Source organism: Rhododendron vialii, chromosome 4a, assembly GCF_030253575.1.
Source record: "Rhododendron vialii isolate Sample 1 chromosome 4a, ASM3025357v1".
Lineage (NCBI taxonomy): Eukaryota > Viridiplantae > Streptophyta > Magnoliopsida > Ericales > Ericaceae > Rhododendron > Rhododendron vialii.
In genome coordinates this window covers 9,608,417-9,624,719 of record NC_080560.1, presented here as the reverse complement: position 1 = coordinate 9,624,719, position 16,303 = coordinate 9,608,417, and the positions used below count along the sequence as shown (strand labels likewise).

At 36.0% G+C, this 16,303-nt stretch overlaps 1 protein-coding gene across 1 annotated transcript; it reads right to left on the bottom strand.

Annotated features, from left to right (window-relative positions):
• Positions 1-670: 670 nt before the first annotated feature.
• LOC131322705 (transcription factor MYB13-like) lies at positions 671-2,220 on the bottom strand. Its single transcript, XM_058354127.1, has 3 exons — positions 2,015-2,220; positions 1,529-1,658; positions 671-1,220 (listed from the first exon to the last, which is right to left on the bottom strand). The coding sequence occupies exons 1-3, from the start codon at positions 2,145-2,147 to the stop codon at positions 695-697; spliced, it is 789 nt and encodes a 262-aa protein (XP_058210110.1). The 5' UTR covers positions 2,148-2,220; the 3' UTR covers positions 671-694.
• Between the last annotated feature and the right edge of the window lie 14,083 nt (positions 2,221-16,303).

Here is a 16,303-nt window from a genome sequence, read left to right as displayed (position 1 = left end):
GTACATTACAAATAGGACAAGCCTTTTGTGCACTAGAGTTTTGGCACCAACAAAAATGGTTTTGGCACCAACAAAAACGATTTTGGCATTATTATTTCCCTTCAGATATTGATGAAAGAGAGTTATCTTTGGAGCTGAAAGTCTTGAAAGATGAATTGCCAAAGGAGGTCAACAAACCAATTGAAGTGCTCAATCATTTGAAGACTATGGACAATTGTTTTCCAAATTCATGGATTGCTTATAGAATACTTTGATTATTCCGGTTACAATTGCATCGGGGGAAATAAGTTTTTCAAAGTTGAAACTGATCAAGAATTATCTTCGATCAACCATGTCATAAGAAAGGTTAAATAAGTTAGCCATGCTATTCATTGAAAATGATTTCGCAGCAAAACTAGACTATGGAAGCTTAATTGATTGCGGATCAAAAAAAAAAAAGCTTAATTGATTTATTTGCCTCTAAAAATGCAAGAAGAGCAATGTTCAAGTAATACTTATTAGTTATTGTACTGTAATTTTTGTGACTTGGCCATATAAGTATTTGCAAGTCTTATATTTGGGACAATTTGTATCTTTTGAAAAAAATTCATTTGTAGATGTGATGGGCCTCAAATTGATTGGTCGACTAGGGTTCCGGAAAACTCAGGGCCTGGCCTGGCTATTGCTACCATTTTCCAGTAATATTGCATGTTTATTACCAATATGGTGGAAAGGAGTAATTATCCAAGCCATCATCATAGTAGTACAAATGATCATATGAAGTGAGAAATCCTCCCTCAACCAAAGGCACTGAAGAAAGATCAGAATTTTGGTTGAAGTAAACCGTATCAGCAAAGAATGGTTGAGTCCAGAAATCATCAGTCGACTCCGCAATGGGTTCCACTGGAATGCTGCTGCTGATATCTTCCATCGTGACCGAGTTCATGCCGCATGGTAAAAGTGCACAATCGCAGCTCAAGTTGGAGATTTCGCTCGAAGACGAGCTTTCCAGAATCGGCGGCGCCTGAGAAAGATCCGGATCGTTTGCGACTTCTTTGGGTGCAAATCCTCTCCTCTTTTCGAATGCAGATTGGACACCTTCATCCGTCAATTGCTCGTGGATCTTTCCGGGATAGGCGGTCGATTGGTCTTGGTGGAGTCGTTTCTTGAGGTTGGTGTGCCAGTGGTTTTTTATCTCGTTGTCTGTTCTTCCGGGTAATTTTGCAGCAATGGCAGACCATCTGTGAAAGGAAAACAATGCAAAAGAATTCATTAGTTCAATAATCAACAATTTCATCAATCGAACTCGCGACCAAGCGAAGCTCGGAATCAAGAATGAAATTTGATGTGGGCTAAAATAGATTGGTGAGTGAAATGGGTTAGACTAAAATTATTTGGGCTAAATTTTACATATAAATTTTTTGTTTTTTTCAAAGTTGGCATGGGCTATAGCCCACCCCACCATACACACAGTTCCGTCCAGCAATTTGCAATTTTATGGGACCAAATGTTAATATAAGGTGAAATTTTTCGAAATCTTTTTTCTTACTTGTTTCCGAGTTCTTCATGTGATTTGATGATAATATCTTCTTCTTCTTCGGTGTAGCTCCCCCGTTTGACGTTCGGGCACAAATAGTTCATCCATCGCAATCTGCAACTCTTTCCACATCTAGCTAGACCTGAAAAACACCAATAACTTCTTCAATTTTCAAAATCCATTGATATGCATATATACCTGAACATATCAATATACTTCATCCGTCTCATATTTTTGCTCTGAAAAACACCATAGGTACGTCCGTCACTTTGAGACTTTAAAAAAAAAATTGCATTAAAGTGTGCATTTTCTTATCCAAAAATGACACAATTTTTGGAAAAGAATATATTGAAGTTATGGAACTGATGGAGTAGAACAAATAGTTGTATATATCTTTTCTTATCCTTCTTGGATTTTGGAACCACAAGCGATCAGTTTTCCAAATAAAGAATTGAGAGAGAGAGAGAGAGAGAGAGAGAGAGCAGGGTTAATTCTGACCTGCGAACTTAGGGAGTTCACGCCAGTTCCAATGGCCATATCTCAGTATATAATCTCTCAGCTTTTTATCTTCTTCAGGACTCCATGCCCCTTTCTTCCTTCCATTGTCGTCATAGCTTGGCCTTCTCCCCATTCTCTCTCTCTCTCTCTCTCTCTCTCTCTCTCTCTCTCTCTTCCAAAAGTCCTCGTGAAGTCAAGTTTTAATTGAGGGAAACGTCTTCAAAGCTGGACCCCTATATAAACTTCTAGATTGGGACCCCAACGTGTTTCATAACAAAACAAGACAAGGAGATACAGAGGAATTATCCTGCCAGTATTACGAGTCGTTGTCTACGTTTGTACCCAAGCCATGAGTCGTTGTCTACGTTTGTACCCAAGCCATTTATGTACCAACAAATTTACCGGTAAGCCACTTTGTTTGGTTTTGATTTTTGAGAACCGAAATGCTACTGGTACATACAATCTGTACACAGATTGTGCACAGATTTTGTAGTGGGGCCCACTATGAATTCCACACAAATGATCCGAGCCGTTCATTAAATGTAAAATATTTTTTCAAGGGTTTCTATATAAAATCAGATCAATCCAATACATATAGGTGCTTGATCTAATCATCTAACTTTTCATTACCCGAAAATTTGAATGAAAATTTAGATAATTGAATCGAGTACTTATAGGTATTAGATTGAGTTGATTTTTTACGGGAACTCTTGAAAAAATATTTTACATTTAATGAACGGCTTGGATCATTTGTGTGGGACCCGTGGTGGGCTCCACCACAAAATCTGTGCACAGATTGTCTGTACCAGTAGCATGGTTCTTTTGAGAAAGTCGTGTCATAAACAGAAAAATTTATTGAGCATCGTGCAAAGGGTAAAAATGATTTCTCAAACTTGTAAGTGAACAAAGTAATATCATTAACTTTCTATTGGGTCATGGAGTGACGATCAGTGTTGTGAATTCCGTACCGTACCGGCCAGTATGTCCCGGATTTGTAAGATTCCGATACCACCAGCCCCAATACCGTTTCGGTCTAAATACCGGGCCTTACCGGTCGGTACCGGGAATCTCAGAAAATACCCGACGAGACGAGATTTTTGCGAGTTTTGGCCAAAATTTTGCACCCCTGTTTTCTGTGGAGGAACCCAACGGTCAGGGGGGAAAAAAGTACTTTAGGGGTTGGGGGAAAAAATTTAGCAAAACATGGGCTTATCCATAGTACATGCACGAGGCTCAAAATCTCGGATTTGCAACCCCCTGCGCGCGAATAACCCGTGTCGCGCACCCGGTTTCCAAATCAGTTTTTTCAAATTGCCTTCGGCCCTGGCCTATTTTTTCGAGCGCGCGAGCCCTCTCCTTGGGTCTTCATTCACAAGCCCACTAGTGTGCAAAGTCATTTAAGGTGGAAAAGAGTTTTACAACTAAGCAATGTGGAACAAGAGCCAAACACAAAGTTTTATGACTTCACACCAAAGTCCCAACAACAAGAATTTATTTATTATGATCGTGAATTAGTAACGTTTTATGACTTGTGTTATTGTTAAAAGAATTTTTCTGCACGACTTATACACTTGCAATGTTTGATTTTGGACTCCAAATTGTGAATTTTGTTGTTTTAATATAGGTATTTTATGATGAATTGCACGGTATGAGAGATTTTTTTGAATTATAATTATTATATATATTGTAGTTGCAATATATCTGAAACGGTATCCGATATTTGACCGGAACGTATCGTACTAGTAAAAAAATCGATATCCTGATCGGTACAGTATTCAGACATCGGTGACGATGAGTGGCACACACACTCTGTAGCGGCGACTTTATATTTGCAAGAATTACGTACCATATGACGATGACACATGGTGCTTGACGAGTTTATGGCCAGAGATGCTCCGATACTCAATCCTCAATCCTTTTGTCTTTTTTGCTTTTAATGGCTGTAGCCAATCCTTCAAAAGGGCCCTTCGGCGTTTTTGCGGATTATATATATATATATATATATATATATATATATATCCTTCAAGAGCGGTTCTGTATTCTGCATTTCCGCTGTATTTGTACAACGTGGGACCCTTGACAAAGATAAGATTCAATGCGTGCATATGCTAAAAGCACTATTACAGTATATAACTACCGAAAATGATACTCACACAATAATCCAAACATAATATTAAATACAATATCTTACATACATGTAGGCTCCACACACACTACTATATGTGGGCTCCATATGTATGTGAGAAGTTGTGTAAGTTGTTGTGTTTGAATCGTTGTATAAGTAACATTGTCTTAAAAATTGTCACATAATACACATCCATTCGTGGGTCCTGCCGTTGTACGGATTCATCAAAGCCCAAAGTTAGTGAACAACAGGATTGGTTTTTCGAACTTAGTCTGTTCATTAAGGCTACGTTCTTAACTTCTTATGGACTAAATTTAAATTTGAAAATTTTGTCGTTATTTAAATTTTTTTATTATTTGCTAGTTTTGCGTCAAATTTTTGACGGCGATTGATTCGTCTCTTGGAGAGCAATTGGAAAAATAAAATTTCTTTATTTTTACCCAAGTATTTTGAGAAATAACCACTTACTTTTTGCACTAAAAAGTGTATAGAAATTTTACTTTTTCTATTCGTCTCGTCTCGATCAATAATCGACAAAAATTTGGCATCAAACTAACAAATGCAAAAAAAATTCAAATAAGGATAAAATTTTCAAATTTAAGTTAAGTTTAAATTAAGTTCATAAGAACGCAGACCGGATACCTAATTATTACTATAAAAAGAAAAAAAACAAAAAAACAAAGTGAAAATTCGTGTCCAAACTCATGAACACAAATTCTTTGGAGGCATCCGCACAATACAATCGCGCGATTCACATCGATCTTAAGTTTGCCCGGTCTATGACTGCATTGGGACGTGCATACGCAAAGATTTTCCCGCGAAGGCTGGGCCGGGATCGGTCATCATCACATAAATAAATATTTGGGCATCTTCAGTCAGTTTCTTCGTACGCAGACTTTACTTATAGGGACCCAACGGGTTGACAAACTCTGTGCTGGGAAATTTTTTCCACGATCGAGTACTAAGGGGATTATTATGGAATAAAACTCTGTTGTCGTACGTTAAAATCCTAGCACAGTACCAAGGGGATTGTGGCCAAACCACGATGCTGTCTTTGCAACTCTATTGTGAATGAATCGGGAACGTAAGTATTTTTGTTGAATCACCTAAATTCTAGTGTCTTGTTCTAAGAACGTAGTGAAATCTGGTCCGAATTATCAAGAACGCATTCTTGTGGAATAACGTAAATTTTTTTGTCTTGTTTTTCTTCCATTTTTTTTATTGTTGTCGTGTTACTCATTTGTTGCCCAATATTTCTCCATTGTCAACACAACCTTTTGGCATACCCTTTTTTCTAGAATGCTGCTCCAGGTACAGAACTTTCTGCACAGACAGCGCGTACAGCGCTCGTTTGGACCCGTCTCGGGTCCAACAAAAATAATCGGAGCCGCTCATTTTGTTCAATATATTTTGCTTAAGATCCCTGCAAAAAATCAGCTCCATCCGACATCGATAAGAGCTTTTGCGAAGCGTCCAAAATTGCTTAGAAAAATTTCTAAAGCAATTTTGAATGCTTCGCAAACGCTCTTAACGATGTCGGATGGAGCTGATTTTTTGCAAGGATCTTAAGAAAAATATATTGAACAAAATGACCGGCTTCGATTATCTTTGTTGGATCCGAGACGAGCCCAAATGGGCGCTGTACGCGCTATCTGTACAGAAAGCTGTTGTACCAGCAGCATTTTGGTTTTTTCTACGTTGTTATTCACATGTTTTTAAACTTACATTAATCCAATCATGAAAAGGACAATTCGTAAAAAAAAATAAAAAAATTGACCCAAAAAAATAGCCAAGTGATGAAAGAATCTTCCTACGTCGTTCCCTTGTCCATATTATACATGGTGGAGTAAATAATTAATTACAAAAAGTAGTTTTCTCTTGATAGGCACATATATGTATACTCTTTAATTTTCTGAAAACAATGCTTGGTTTCGTACCTTTTGCAGCTTAATTAAATCAAGGAGGACCACACACACGTCATAATAAAGACGATGTATTATCTATTCACAAAGTAGAGGGATGTGAATATAATTGAAATAGATATTAATTTAATGGTGTGGTGCCAGTCGAATTCTTTAGCCTTATCTCCAAAATTATTCAGTGGAGCTCGGGTAGCACTCCATAGCAGATTTTGATTGTTCTATCCTGAAATATGTGGACTCCGGCGCTCTTGTTTTTTACTATCAATGAAGTTCATTAATCTTATTCTTATCGCCTTATAAGATAAAGAGCGTCGGCAACGCGCAAAAACCTATTAAAAGTCTAAAAATCACTTAATGATCTCTCCAAAGTGAGTACTTATTCGGTGGTCTTGGGAAACCACCACACTCTTATCCATCACATATTTTTGTAGAAGTCATACACTTAGTACCAAGCTTTACAAAAATCTATCGTGGATAAGGAAAAATAATTTGGTGGTCCCCCAACACCTTTATTCACCACACAAAATTGTTTGAAGCCTAATACTAAGTATATGGACCCTGCAAAAATATGTGATAGATACGGATGTTGGGACATCATGTGGCGGTATTCCAAAACAACTAAATAATTACTCGTGGAATAGGATGTTGAAACACCACGTGATGGTGCCCCTAATCACCAAATAATCTCTCCTCGGGAGTACTAGTACTCATACGTAAGGAACAGGTCAGCCTGCACTGAATGGCTGACGTTAGTAATTATTGAGGAAGCCTACGTCATGTTTTTAGTAAAGTAAACGCTAAAAATACAAGGGAACACCGGAACAAGGCAACGTCAGGGCCTATTTGGAAGGGAGCTACCGAAAGGGTATTAGGCTCCGTTCCGAAAATTTTCTTAAAAAATAAATATTTATTTTTATATTTTTTATTCAAAAATAAAAAGGGTCATTCCAAAAAATTCAAATAAAAAATTCCTTTCACATTTTCAAATTCAAAAATAATGTAAATAAATAAAAAATTCAATTTTTTTTTGCACCGTATTAAATATCTCAATGAGATCTATCAAACAAGATCCATAGTGATAGGAAAAATATTTGCGTAAACACATGATTTTTGAGCTTGAAGTTGCCTTATACAAAAAATAAAACTGTTACTATGATAATGGGCGCCGGGAAGGGAAATCGTACCGACAGCCGCGCCGGGCCATCTCCGGCCACCGGACGGCCAATCCGAGCTGTCCAAAAATTCTATAAAAAAAAACCGAGGGGGCCCTGCGCGGGAATCAACTGCATCCGAGGTGTGTAGGGTGCTTGATCCGAACACCCATTTTCCTTGAAACAAGCTTTATTATTGAACAAAAAATGGAATGGAGCCTTAGAAATATCCCTTTTAAGATCGTGGACCCATGATTAAGTCATGGTTTGAGAATACATTTTGTCGGAGGTATTAGCTAAGTCCTGAATTCTCTTGTACCCCATAATACTCCCAGCGGGGAATTATTTAAAGAGAGGTTTTGGGGTGTTATTACATAATACTCCCGGATAATACTCTATCTCTCTTCCATTTCAACTACGTACAAAATAACCATATTCCCTCATTTTATCTTTCAGCTAAACCAAGTATTATTCAATCCTTCCGTCACATCAATATGGGCTCACTCTACTTACATAATACCTCATATTATCTTATTCTCATCCATAACTAATACCCTCGATTCTTATCCCGCATCCAAATGGGCCCTCAGAGTAAAAGGTTTTAGAAGTGTGAACAGTTTTTGCTTTCTTGAAAAGTTTCTATAACCACTTGTGTCATTCAATTACTATTTATTTTACGTATTTTTTATTGTATGGAAGAGGGCCTAGGCCCTCGTAAGGAAAAACACTTGACATAGTAATTGGACGAATTTCAAGACCATTGCAGTCATTGCACAAAGCCTCCAACACGTCTGATGGCGCTTGATCAAATACTTGCTCCTCTCGGTGTAACTAAAGACCTAACCTAGCTAGCTAAATTACGTGCACAACTATTAGCATTTCTCCAACCAATTACACTTACCAATACTGATTTGGCGTTGCATATAATCCTAATGAAACCCAATTAGAAACATTTATTATTTTATGGTCTTCTTTTCTAAATTTTGGTTAGATTCCCGTCGATTTTTTAGAAACAATTATTTATCTTGATGAGCAGAATTTAAAAAATAAAATTAATAAAAGAAAACTGAAATAAATTTTATAATATACAGGAAGTTTTGGAAAAGACAATTTCGTTATCTAAACTTTTTCAACTTCAGTCTATTTTTTCATAATTTTATATTGCTTTCATCTAGACGAATCTCTAATCAGAATTAATTTTGACAAAAATCAGAAAGTTCGTTAAATATCAATAATACCAACTGTCTTTAGATTAGAAATAATTAATTTATTCCAAGCTCACCCTTCATCACAAATTTGGCGATAAGAATTTATCCGAAAAAAAGGAGCAGCTCTAGCTAGAAAAAAAAATTCAAATAAAATGATACGGTACATTTGAGTAAAATTTGTAGAACTTCAAATTGGTAGTCTAAATCTGAACTTGAAATCGGTAGTCTAAATTTGACTTAGGTGTGTACTTGAAATTAGTAGTCTAAATTTACTTAGGAAATCTAGGAAATTAATCTGAACTTGAAATTGGTAGTGTAAATTTACTTAGGTGTGTACTTGGCTTTTCACACTCGATCTAGTAACTTTGAACTGCACGTACAATTGATTTTATTACTAGAAGTTTTTTTATTTGTTTCAATTGTGGAACACTAGAGTACTGCTTCTGATGAAACATGCAGTATAAAAAACGTACGTAATTAATTACTCTATTATACTAAGAGATTGGCTCATTCACGGAGGATCCGTGAATAAGTTGTTTGTGGAGCTGCACGATCTCAGTCGCCTATTTCGGCATTGGCTCCGTAAATATTTATTTGCGAAAAAGTTCCGTAATAAAGTTTTTCTTAAATTTAAACTAATCTATATTTTTGTTGTTATAATTTAGACGTATTGATCCAATTTTTTTAATCCATCGATCCCGGACCGTCACATGGCTTTGTTTTCTCTCTCTCTCAAAACAAGTTAAGACAATACAACTACTATAGTTTGAGAATAAATTCTTTACACCGCCGGTGTAAATATTTGTTTCCTCCAAATCAATTACATTGCGTCGTGTTGCAAAACAGTGGTCACAATCAATAAAACATGACATGTCATAATATAATTGATTTGAAGGAAACAAATGTTCACACCGGCGGTGTAAAGAATTTAATCTCCTATAGTTTATACTAATGTTTTAGGTTCATGAACTGGGGAATATTATGATTAAATAAATGTGTTATGCACAAGCATCACGTGTTGCATATGTGTGTATCAGAAATTTTCAGGTCCACTCGTCCGGATTTTTTTATGGTCCGGATTTTCCATTTCCCGATCGATTTGCGATGATCCGAGCCGCTTAATATGATCAGAACGTGATTTTACGGATACCCGTGAGAAATCAACAAAAAAAATTACCGGAAAGGGCTTGATCCGAGCAGTTTTTTTATTGAATGGTTCAGAAAAAAATTGCTCGGATCAAGCCCTTCCCGGTCATTTTTTTTTACTGATTTCTCGCCGGTATCCTTAAAATCACGTTCTAAATATATTGAGCGGCTTGAATCATCGTAAATCGATCGGGAAATGGAGCTAAGACCCAAATCCGGACCGTAAGAAAATCCGGGCAATCGGACCTGAAAAGGGCTTTTATATATATATATATATAAACTCATTCAGATATCAGTAAGTGTTTGATCGGTTCATTCAGTTGGTTTCTGTCAAAGTTTACAAAATAAAACTCAATGAACCGATCAAGCCCTTACTGATATCAAAACAAGTTGAGTTTTTATGGAAACTCTTTAAAACATATTTTAAACAAATTGAACGGCACCGATCATTTACATAGAATTCCGATTAGTTTTGTATCAAAATTTGTATGAGGGAAACCGGCCCTATATAAGATAGAGATAGATACATGTAATCAGACTTGTAAAAAATTACTGTAGTATTATAGCCTTTCTCATGCTGGGTGGTTTTATAAAATCAGGGTATTAGAGTGACAACTATTTTAGAGTCGTTGATAACTTTATTGTTAGGATAGCTCTTCTTTTTGTGTGCGCGCGCGGTAGTGCCTTCACCGCATACGGCACATAGCTCCAGGAAACTCACCAATTTTATATGGGACAAAAGATAAGACACATATGCATACTATGAGCGCTAAAAAATTTGTTTGGCGCCAACAAGCGATAGGGGCAGCTACAGGATTTAGTTCAACGGTAATAGAAATGTGAAGAACAATTTCATATACAAAGCTCTATGTAAAATAAACATATTTATAGTTAATTAAAAATTTGTTAGGCCTAATTTATTTTATTTTGTTGAGCTATATTACCTACGCAATCACAAATTTAAGTGAATTTTCAATTACTTTGGCAATGAAAGAATGATGCAGTGCTGCCAACAATAAAAATAAAAATAAAATTCTATGTAAAAAAAACCCCTGAGATGATAGTGGAGCTTCTGACAAGCGATTCGGAGACTTGAACCCAAATATAGAATGAGAAACTCAGAAGTCAGAATACTTATCCATTGAACTAACCAAAACTATTGTGAACACTCCCAAACTTTGGGTGTTGTTTTGAGATTTAGGTGTCAGGTGGTTTTTTGTGAGTGGTACGGTGTTGTTTTGTCATTGTTGACTTCTTGCCAATCTTGTTATTCTCTTCCTTTGGGTCCTTGCAGGATATGATTATTGAAGTTTGTTGTTTCCTATTGTGGGTTTGCTATTCTCTAGCTTAATGCCTTATGCTTAAGGTCCTTTTAATCTTTGTAATATATTTTTAAAAAATAATAAAATTCTTTTTCATCTTTAAAAAAAAAAGGGGAGAGTTTAAGCAACTAGACCATGCAATCAAAATGGTTTTGAGTAGTGCCATTCTGGATTGTTAATTACAAATTTTATATAAAAATGCTTGGATGATATTTGCAAAACATATACTATTGCAAATCTCTAAAAGTGTTTGATTAAGAATTTGAAAATGAAAATGGCTTCTCGGCAGTTCGTTTTTTTTCCGGCCACTTGTCGGACCTAGTTCAATAATCGAATCCAACTATATTGATACAATATTGTAAATCTCATAAAAAAACGCATGGATGTGGTTTGAAATCATCTTTATTTTGGAGACCAATTAGTGGAGTACAATTTTGTTCCAAAGTACTTGATCGCCTTCTGTTAATTTCGCACGAAAATTAAAGTGTACATAGAGTAAAGAGTATTTCCCCTCTATTTAATTACCCTCGTTTGTTTTTTTGTTTTTTTGTTTTTTGTAGATAATACCTTCATTAATTGTTTTCGTACACCATATAAAAGTCCTATCTATATAACCACAAAATCACGAAAGTACAATTGAATTGAGGAGTTCGGAACTTAGCGAAAAAAAAAACAAAGAATTGAGGAGTTGGATACGTTATATAGTTCTGGTTTGCTAAACATAATTATTTGGGCAAATTTTCGTAGTCGTCCCTCTAGTTTTACGGTTGTTTCAATTTCATTCATCTAGTTTCAATTGCTACCAAATAAACCTTGTAGTTTGTTTTATGTTTCAAATTGGTAAAATCGTTAACACCATTAATGAAACTATTAGAAAAATGTGATAAAAAAATTAAGGGTTCCAATTTTCAATCCGGTTAAACCGATGCGAAGATCTTATTTTTTTGATCATTTTATCCTAGATGGTCGTAATGAATTTTTGGTTCTAAGGCTTTTCAACGAGCACTCGAAGTCGCATTATTTTGTTTCATGGCTCTCTTAGGATGTTCATTGAAAGACCCTAAAGCCAAAAATCCATTATGACCGTTTAAGATAAAATGATCAGAAAAATAAGATTTTCGCACCGGTTCAAAGAGATTAAAAATTGAAACACTTAATTTTTTAACTATATTTTTTAATATGTAAACGGTGTGAAAAAATAAGTGTTCAAATTTTCAATCCGTTTGAACTGGTGTGAAAATCTTATTTTTTCGATCATTTTATTTTAAATAGTCATAATGGACTTTTGGCTTTAAGGCCTTTCAATGAGCACCCTAAGAGAGCCCTAAAACAAAATAAGAAGTTTTCGGATGCTTGTTGAAAGGTCTTAGAGCCAAAAATTCATTACGATCATCTAAGATAAAATGATCAAAAAATAAGATTTTCGCACCGGTTCAACCGGATTGAAAATTAGAGCACTTAATTTTTTAATCATATTTTTCCGTTAGTTTCGTTAACAGTGTTAACGATTTTACCAATTTAATTAGAACGTAAAATAAACTATAAGGTTTATTTGGTAGCAATTAAAACTATATGTTCGAATTTGAGATAACCGTAAAATTAGAGAGACCACTACGAAAATTTGTCCTAATTATTTCTAAACTTCAGTCGTGACTGGTATGACCGCGTTAGCCCTCCAGAGCAATTGGATTTAGAGTTGGGCAACGGACACGAAACACGATAACACGACACGAACCGGACACAAAGTTAGTGAATTAGGGTTGAATATTTTTGACACGAAACACGAAAATGACACGACTCAAGAACACGAATTCTAAATGGGTCGGGATCAGATTGCACACGCGAGACACGAAATTGACACGACCAACACGGTTACTAATCTGTGTCACCCATTAACACGAACATATATATATATATATATATGTCTGTAATTCTATATAGAGTTGGGTAACAGACACGATAACACGACACGAACCGGACACGAAGTTAACGAGTTAGGGTTGAGCATTTCTGACACAAAAATGACATGACTCGAGAAACACGAATTCTAAATGGTTCAGGTTGGGTGGTTTGTGATACGACCTCGACTGATACGACACGAACACGACCCGACACGACCCGTTACCCAGGTCTAGTTGGGTTCATATGAGTTACTGCTATGTGTACATATGTCATGTACATACTATGTACGTATGAATTTTATGGGGCTCACCTCGGGTCTCATAAAGATGATTCAAATCACTCATTATTTTTCAAACATTTTTTATGGAACCTTGTAAAAAATCAGCTCAACCCGATTTCAGTAAAGATTTTTTTTCTAAATTTCTAGGGGCGAAACTGAACAGTTAAGTAGTTTTGTCCCCACAAATTCAGGAAAAATCTTTATCGATATCGGGTTGAGCTGATTTTTTTACAGAGCTCCATAAAAAAATGTTTTAAAAATAATGGACGGTTCGAATCATCTTTGTGGGACCCGGGGTGGACCCCACAAAATCCATATGTACATAGCATGTACAAACTCATATGTACCCATAACTTTATTTGGTTCATATAGTGAGCTGATTGTAGAATTGTTGTTTCTCTCAATTATCAAAAAAAAAAACAAGCAAATTCCAGCACAGAATCGACCATATGATACATGCCATATAGGTGATGTCACACTTTGTTGTGTGAAAAAGAAAGTCAAGCCCGACCAAAAAAAACAAAAAAGAAACCAAAAAAGAAGTTCATGTTTTGAATAAAGTCAAGCACGTGTGGACCCTTTTACAATTCCTTGACTAGAAAAGACACAGGGTTCATACTTCATTTTGATTCGTTTCCCATCTTTTTCTTTTAAATTTTTCTTTATTCCTATACTATTATTATTGTTATTGCTATTTATTTTAATTTTTCAGGGGTTTATAATAACCTGCTAAATCAAGCCCATAACCTAGTAGTTACAATCATTTATGTTCGCTTGACTCTTTAATAGATTTTCAGAGCAAGAGAAAAAGAAAAAGGTCAGTATGTAGACAATGTGAAAAATGAAGAAATGTTACAGGTTACTTAAATTTGGAAACCAAAAAAAATTCACTCATGTTCTCTATTTTAATTAGTGATCCAAAAAAATATGGGCTCTTACACACCTCTAGCTGCAAAACGAACATGGTTAATTGAGACAATAAATGAACTATAATAATACTCTCTTCACGTGAAGTCGCATCTTGCATAAGTAGAAACACGAATAAAGTACTCGGTCGACAAATATAAGGCAACTACATTGTAGTGACAGAAGTAAGGGACGATAAGAGTAGAAGTCTTGCTCTCCCAAAATTGGAGCTCTGAAATTAAATCATGTGCGATCATTTTTTACGAAAGCGTAACTAAAGCTATTCGAAAATAAGCCTAAAACACATGCAGCTAGTATGAATTAGCTTCAAGTTAGATTAGACATGTTACACGGATAGATATGAAAAAACCAAAGTAGTAGAATTTTGAAAAGCAGTAGAAAGTGGTCAGCATTTAGCTTTTGAATATTGACTTACAAAAGGATCGAAGAACTAGAAAAGTAATTCAAAAGATTCCAAGAACATTCCAAAAGCCATTCAAACGAATTGCAGATTCAGGTGCTCCATCAGTCTTGTTGCAGTCAACTTTCTGGGCTGCCTCTCTAAGCAGTAGTTATTCAGTAGCCTGGAGCGATCAAATGGTTCTCTGGGACACTCCAAAATCGTATATTTATGTGGGATTCATACATACTTAGTCATGAACTCTGGAAGAATGTGCGATTTTGGAATGGTCCGGAGCACCACATGACGGTGCTCCCGGACTATTGAATAATTTCACCTTTTAAGGCTAGAATCATGTGAGCAACTTGTACGTCAATTAAAGTCAAGCACCAACTACTAGATAAAAGGTTTGTAATATAAGAAAGAAAGGAAATAATCTTCGTGTTCAGACGTATATTGGAGAGAATTAATTAAATTACTTATTAATTAATTTGTGGGGCTGATAAATCACCCAAAATGTAGCTTTTTTTGGGGTAAGTAATTTCTGTCAACTTGAATATTCAACCGACTCAAGCGCGAAAGAAAGAGGTGTTTTGGTTGAGGATATGAGAGATGATACATGCGCACAAGAAAGAAGCGACACGATGGGGTTATTATTCCGTGATGTTGGTGGTGGTGCCTCAATATCCTTCTCCACCACAAATTTATGTAGAGTTCACACACTATGTCCTAGGCGCCACATGAATATGAGTTGAAAAAGAACGTTTGGGCGCCACATGGTTGTGCCCATGACCATCTTCTTCTCTCTCTTTTTGACGCGAGGACATTAATGTGGCTACATCTGTAATTTGAGCACAAATTACAGGTCAATTTAGTAAATTAGCATCCGAAGAATGACCCCACTTACCAACTGTAATCGTACCCTTCAAGATGAAGCTATGGAAAAATTATCCAGCTCTCTTGGATCATTGTCACGTGATGCTTCGGGCTTCTTTTCACCACATATTTTGTATGGGGCTTTAAGACAAAGTGTATAGGTCTTGGAGCTCAAAGTGACACTAATCACACACCTTCGTGGCCCAGCCCAGGTTCTCCAATGGTCGATATAGTGTCATTTGTCTATTATTGGTTAGGGCTAAGACCAGCTGGAAGATAATGGCCCAGCCCAGGTTCTTTCTGTTATCAGTGGGAAAGAAAGCCCAGTTTTTTTGTCTTTCTTTTAATTATAAAAAGATTGTATGCTACTAGAGGTTAGACCTTAGTCACATAATCATTCAAATTGTCAAGCGCTCCCACTCTCAATTTCTCACACTGTGTTTACGCTCTCAATCCTCGCTCTCACAAGCTTTTGTAGGCTGGAATGTGCTTCTCAGATGCTTTCGTGCAGGCGCTGATGCTACTCAAGCACCCGCTCACAGACCCGAATCTGACCCAATGTGAAAAAATTTATCTGCTTTATATTTTCGTGTTAATTCAAGTTCTTTCCTAAAATATATAGTAGGAATATGGATATTTACTTTGTCGAGCGCAGAAAAATACTATATAGGAAAAGCGCGCAAATGAGATAAATTATAGGGTAAAAAAAGTATTTATTCACCAAGCTTCTTTGGAGAAAGATAGATAATTTTCGTCTTCAATTTAACTTGAATAAACATTGTATGGGTGAATTTATAATCCTGCTTCTGTTGCTTTGGTTCTGATTGAACTTACTCACAACTGTGGTTGTGGGGAGGATTGAGTAAACCATATTGATTCTCCTAGGATGTATTTAGATCTTTGATATTGAAGAGATTCGGGGAGGAAAAGAAAACTTTAAAGCTAATTTCCTTTTTATTTTTCTTTTAATCCCCGAATCTCTTATAGTTCAAAGAAAATGGACTAGGTCTAAAATTTGCCGAAGGAAATGACAATAAACAGAGAACTGCGA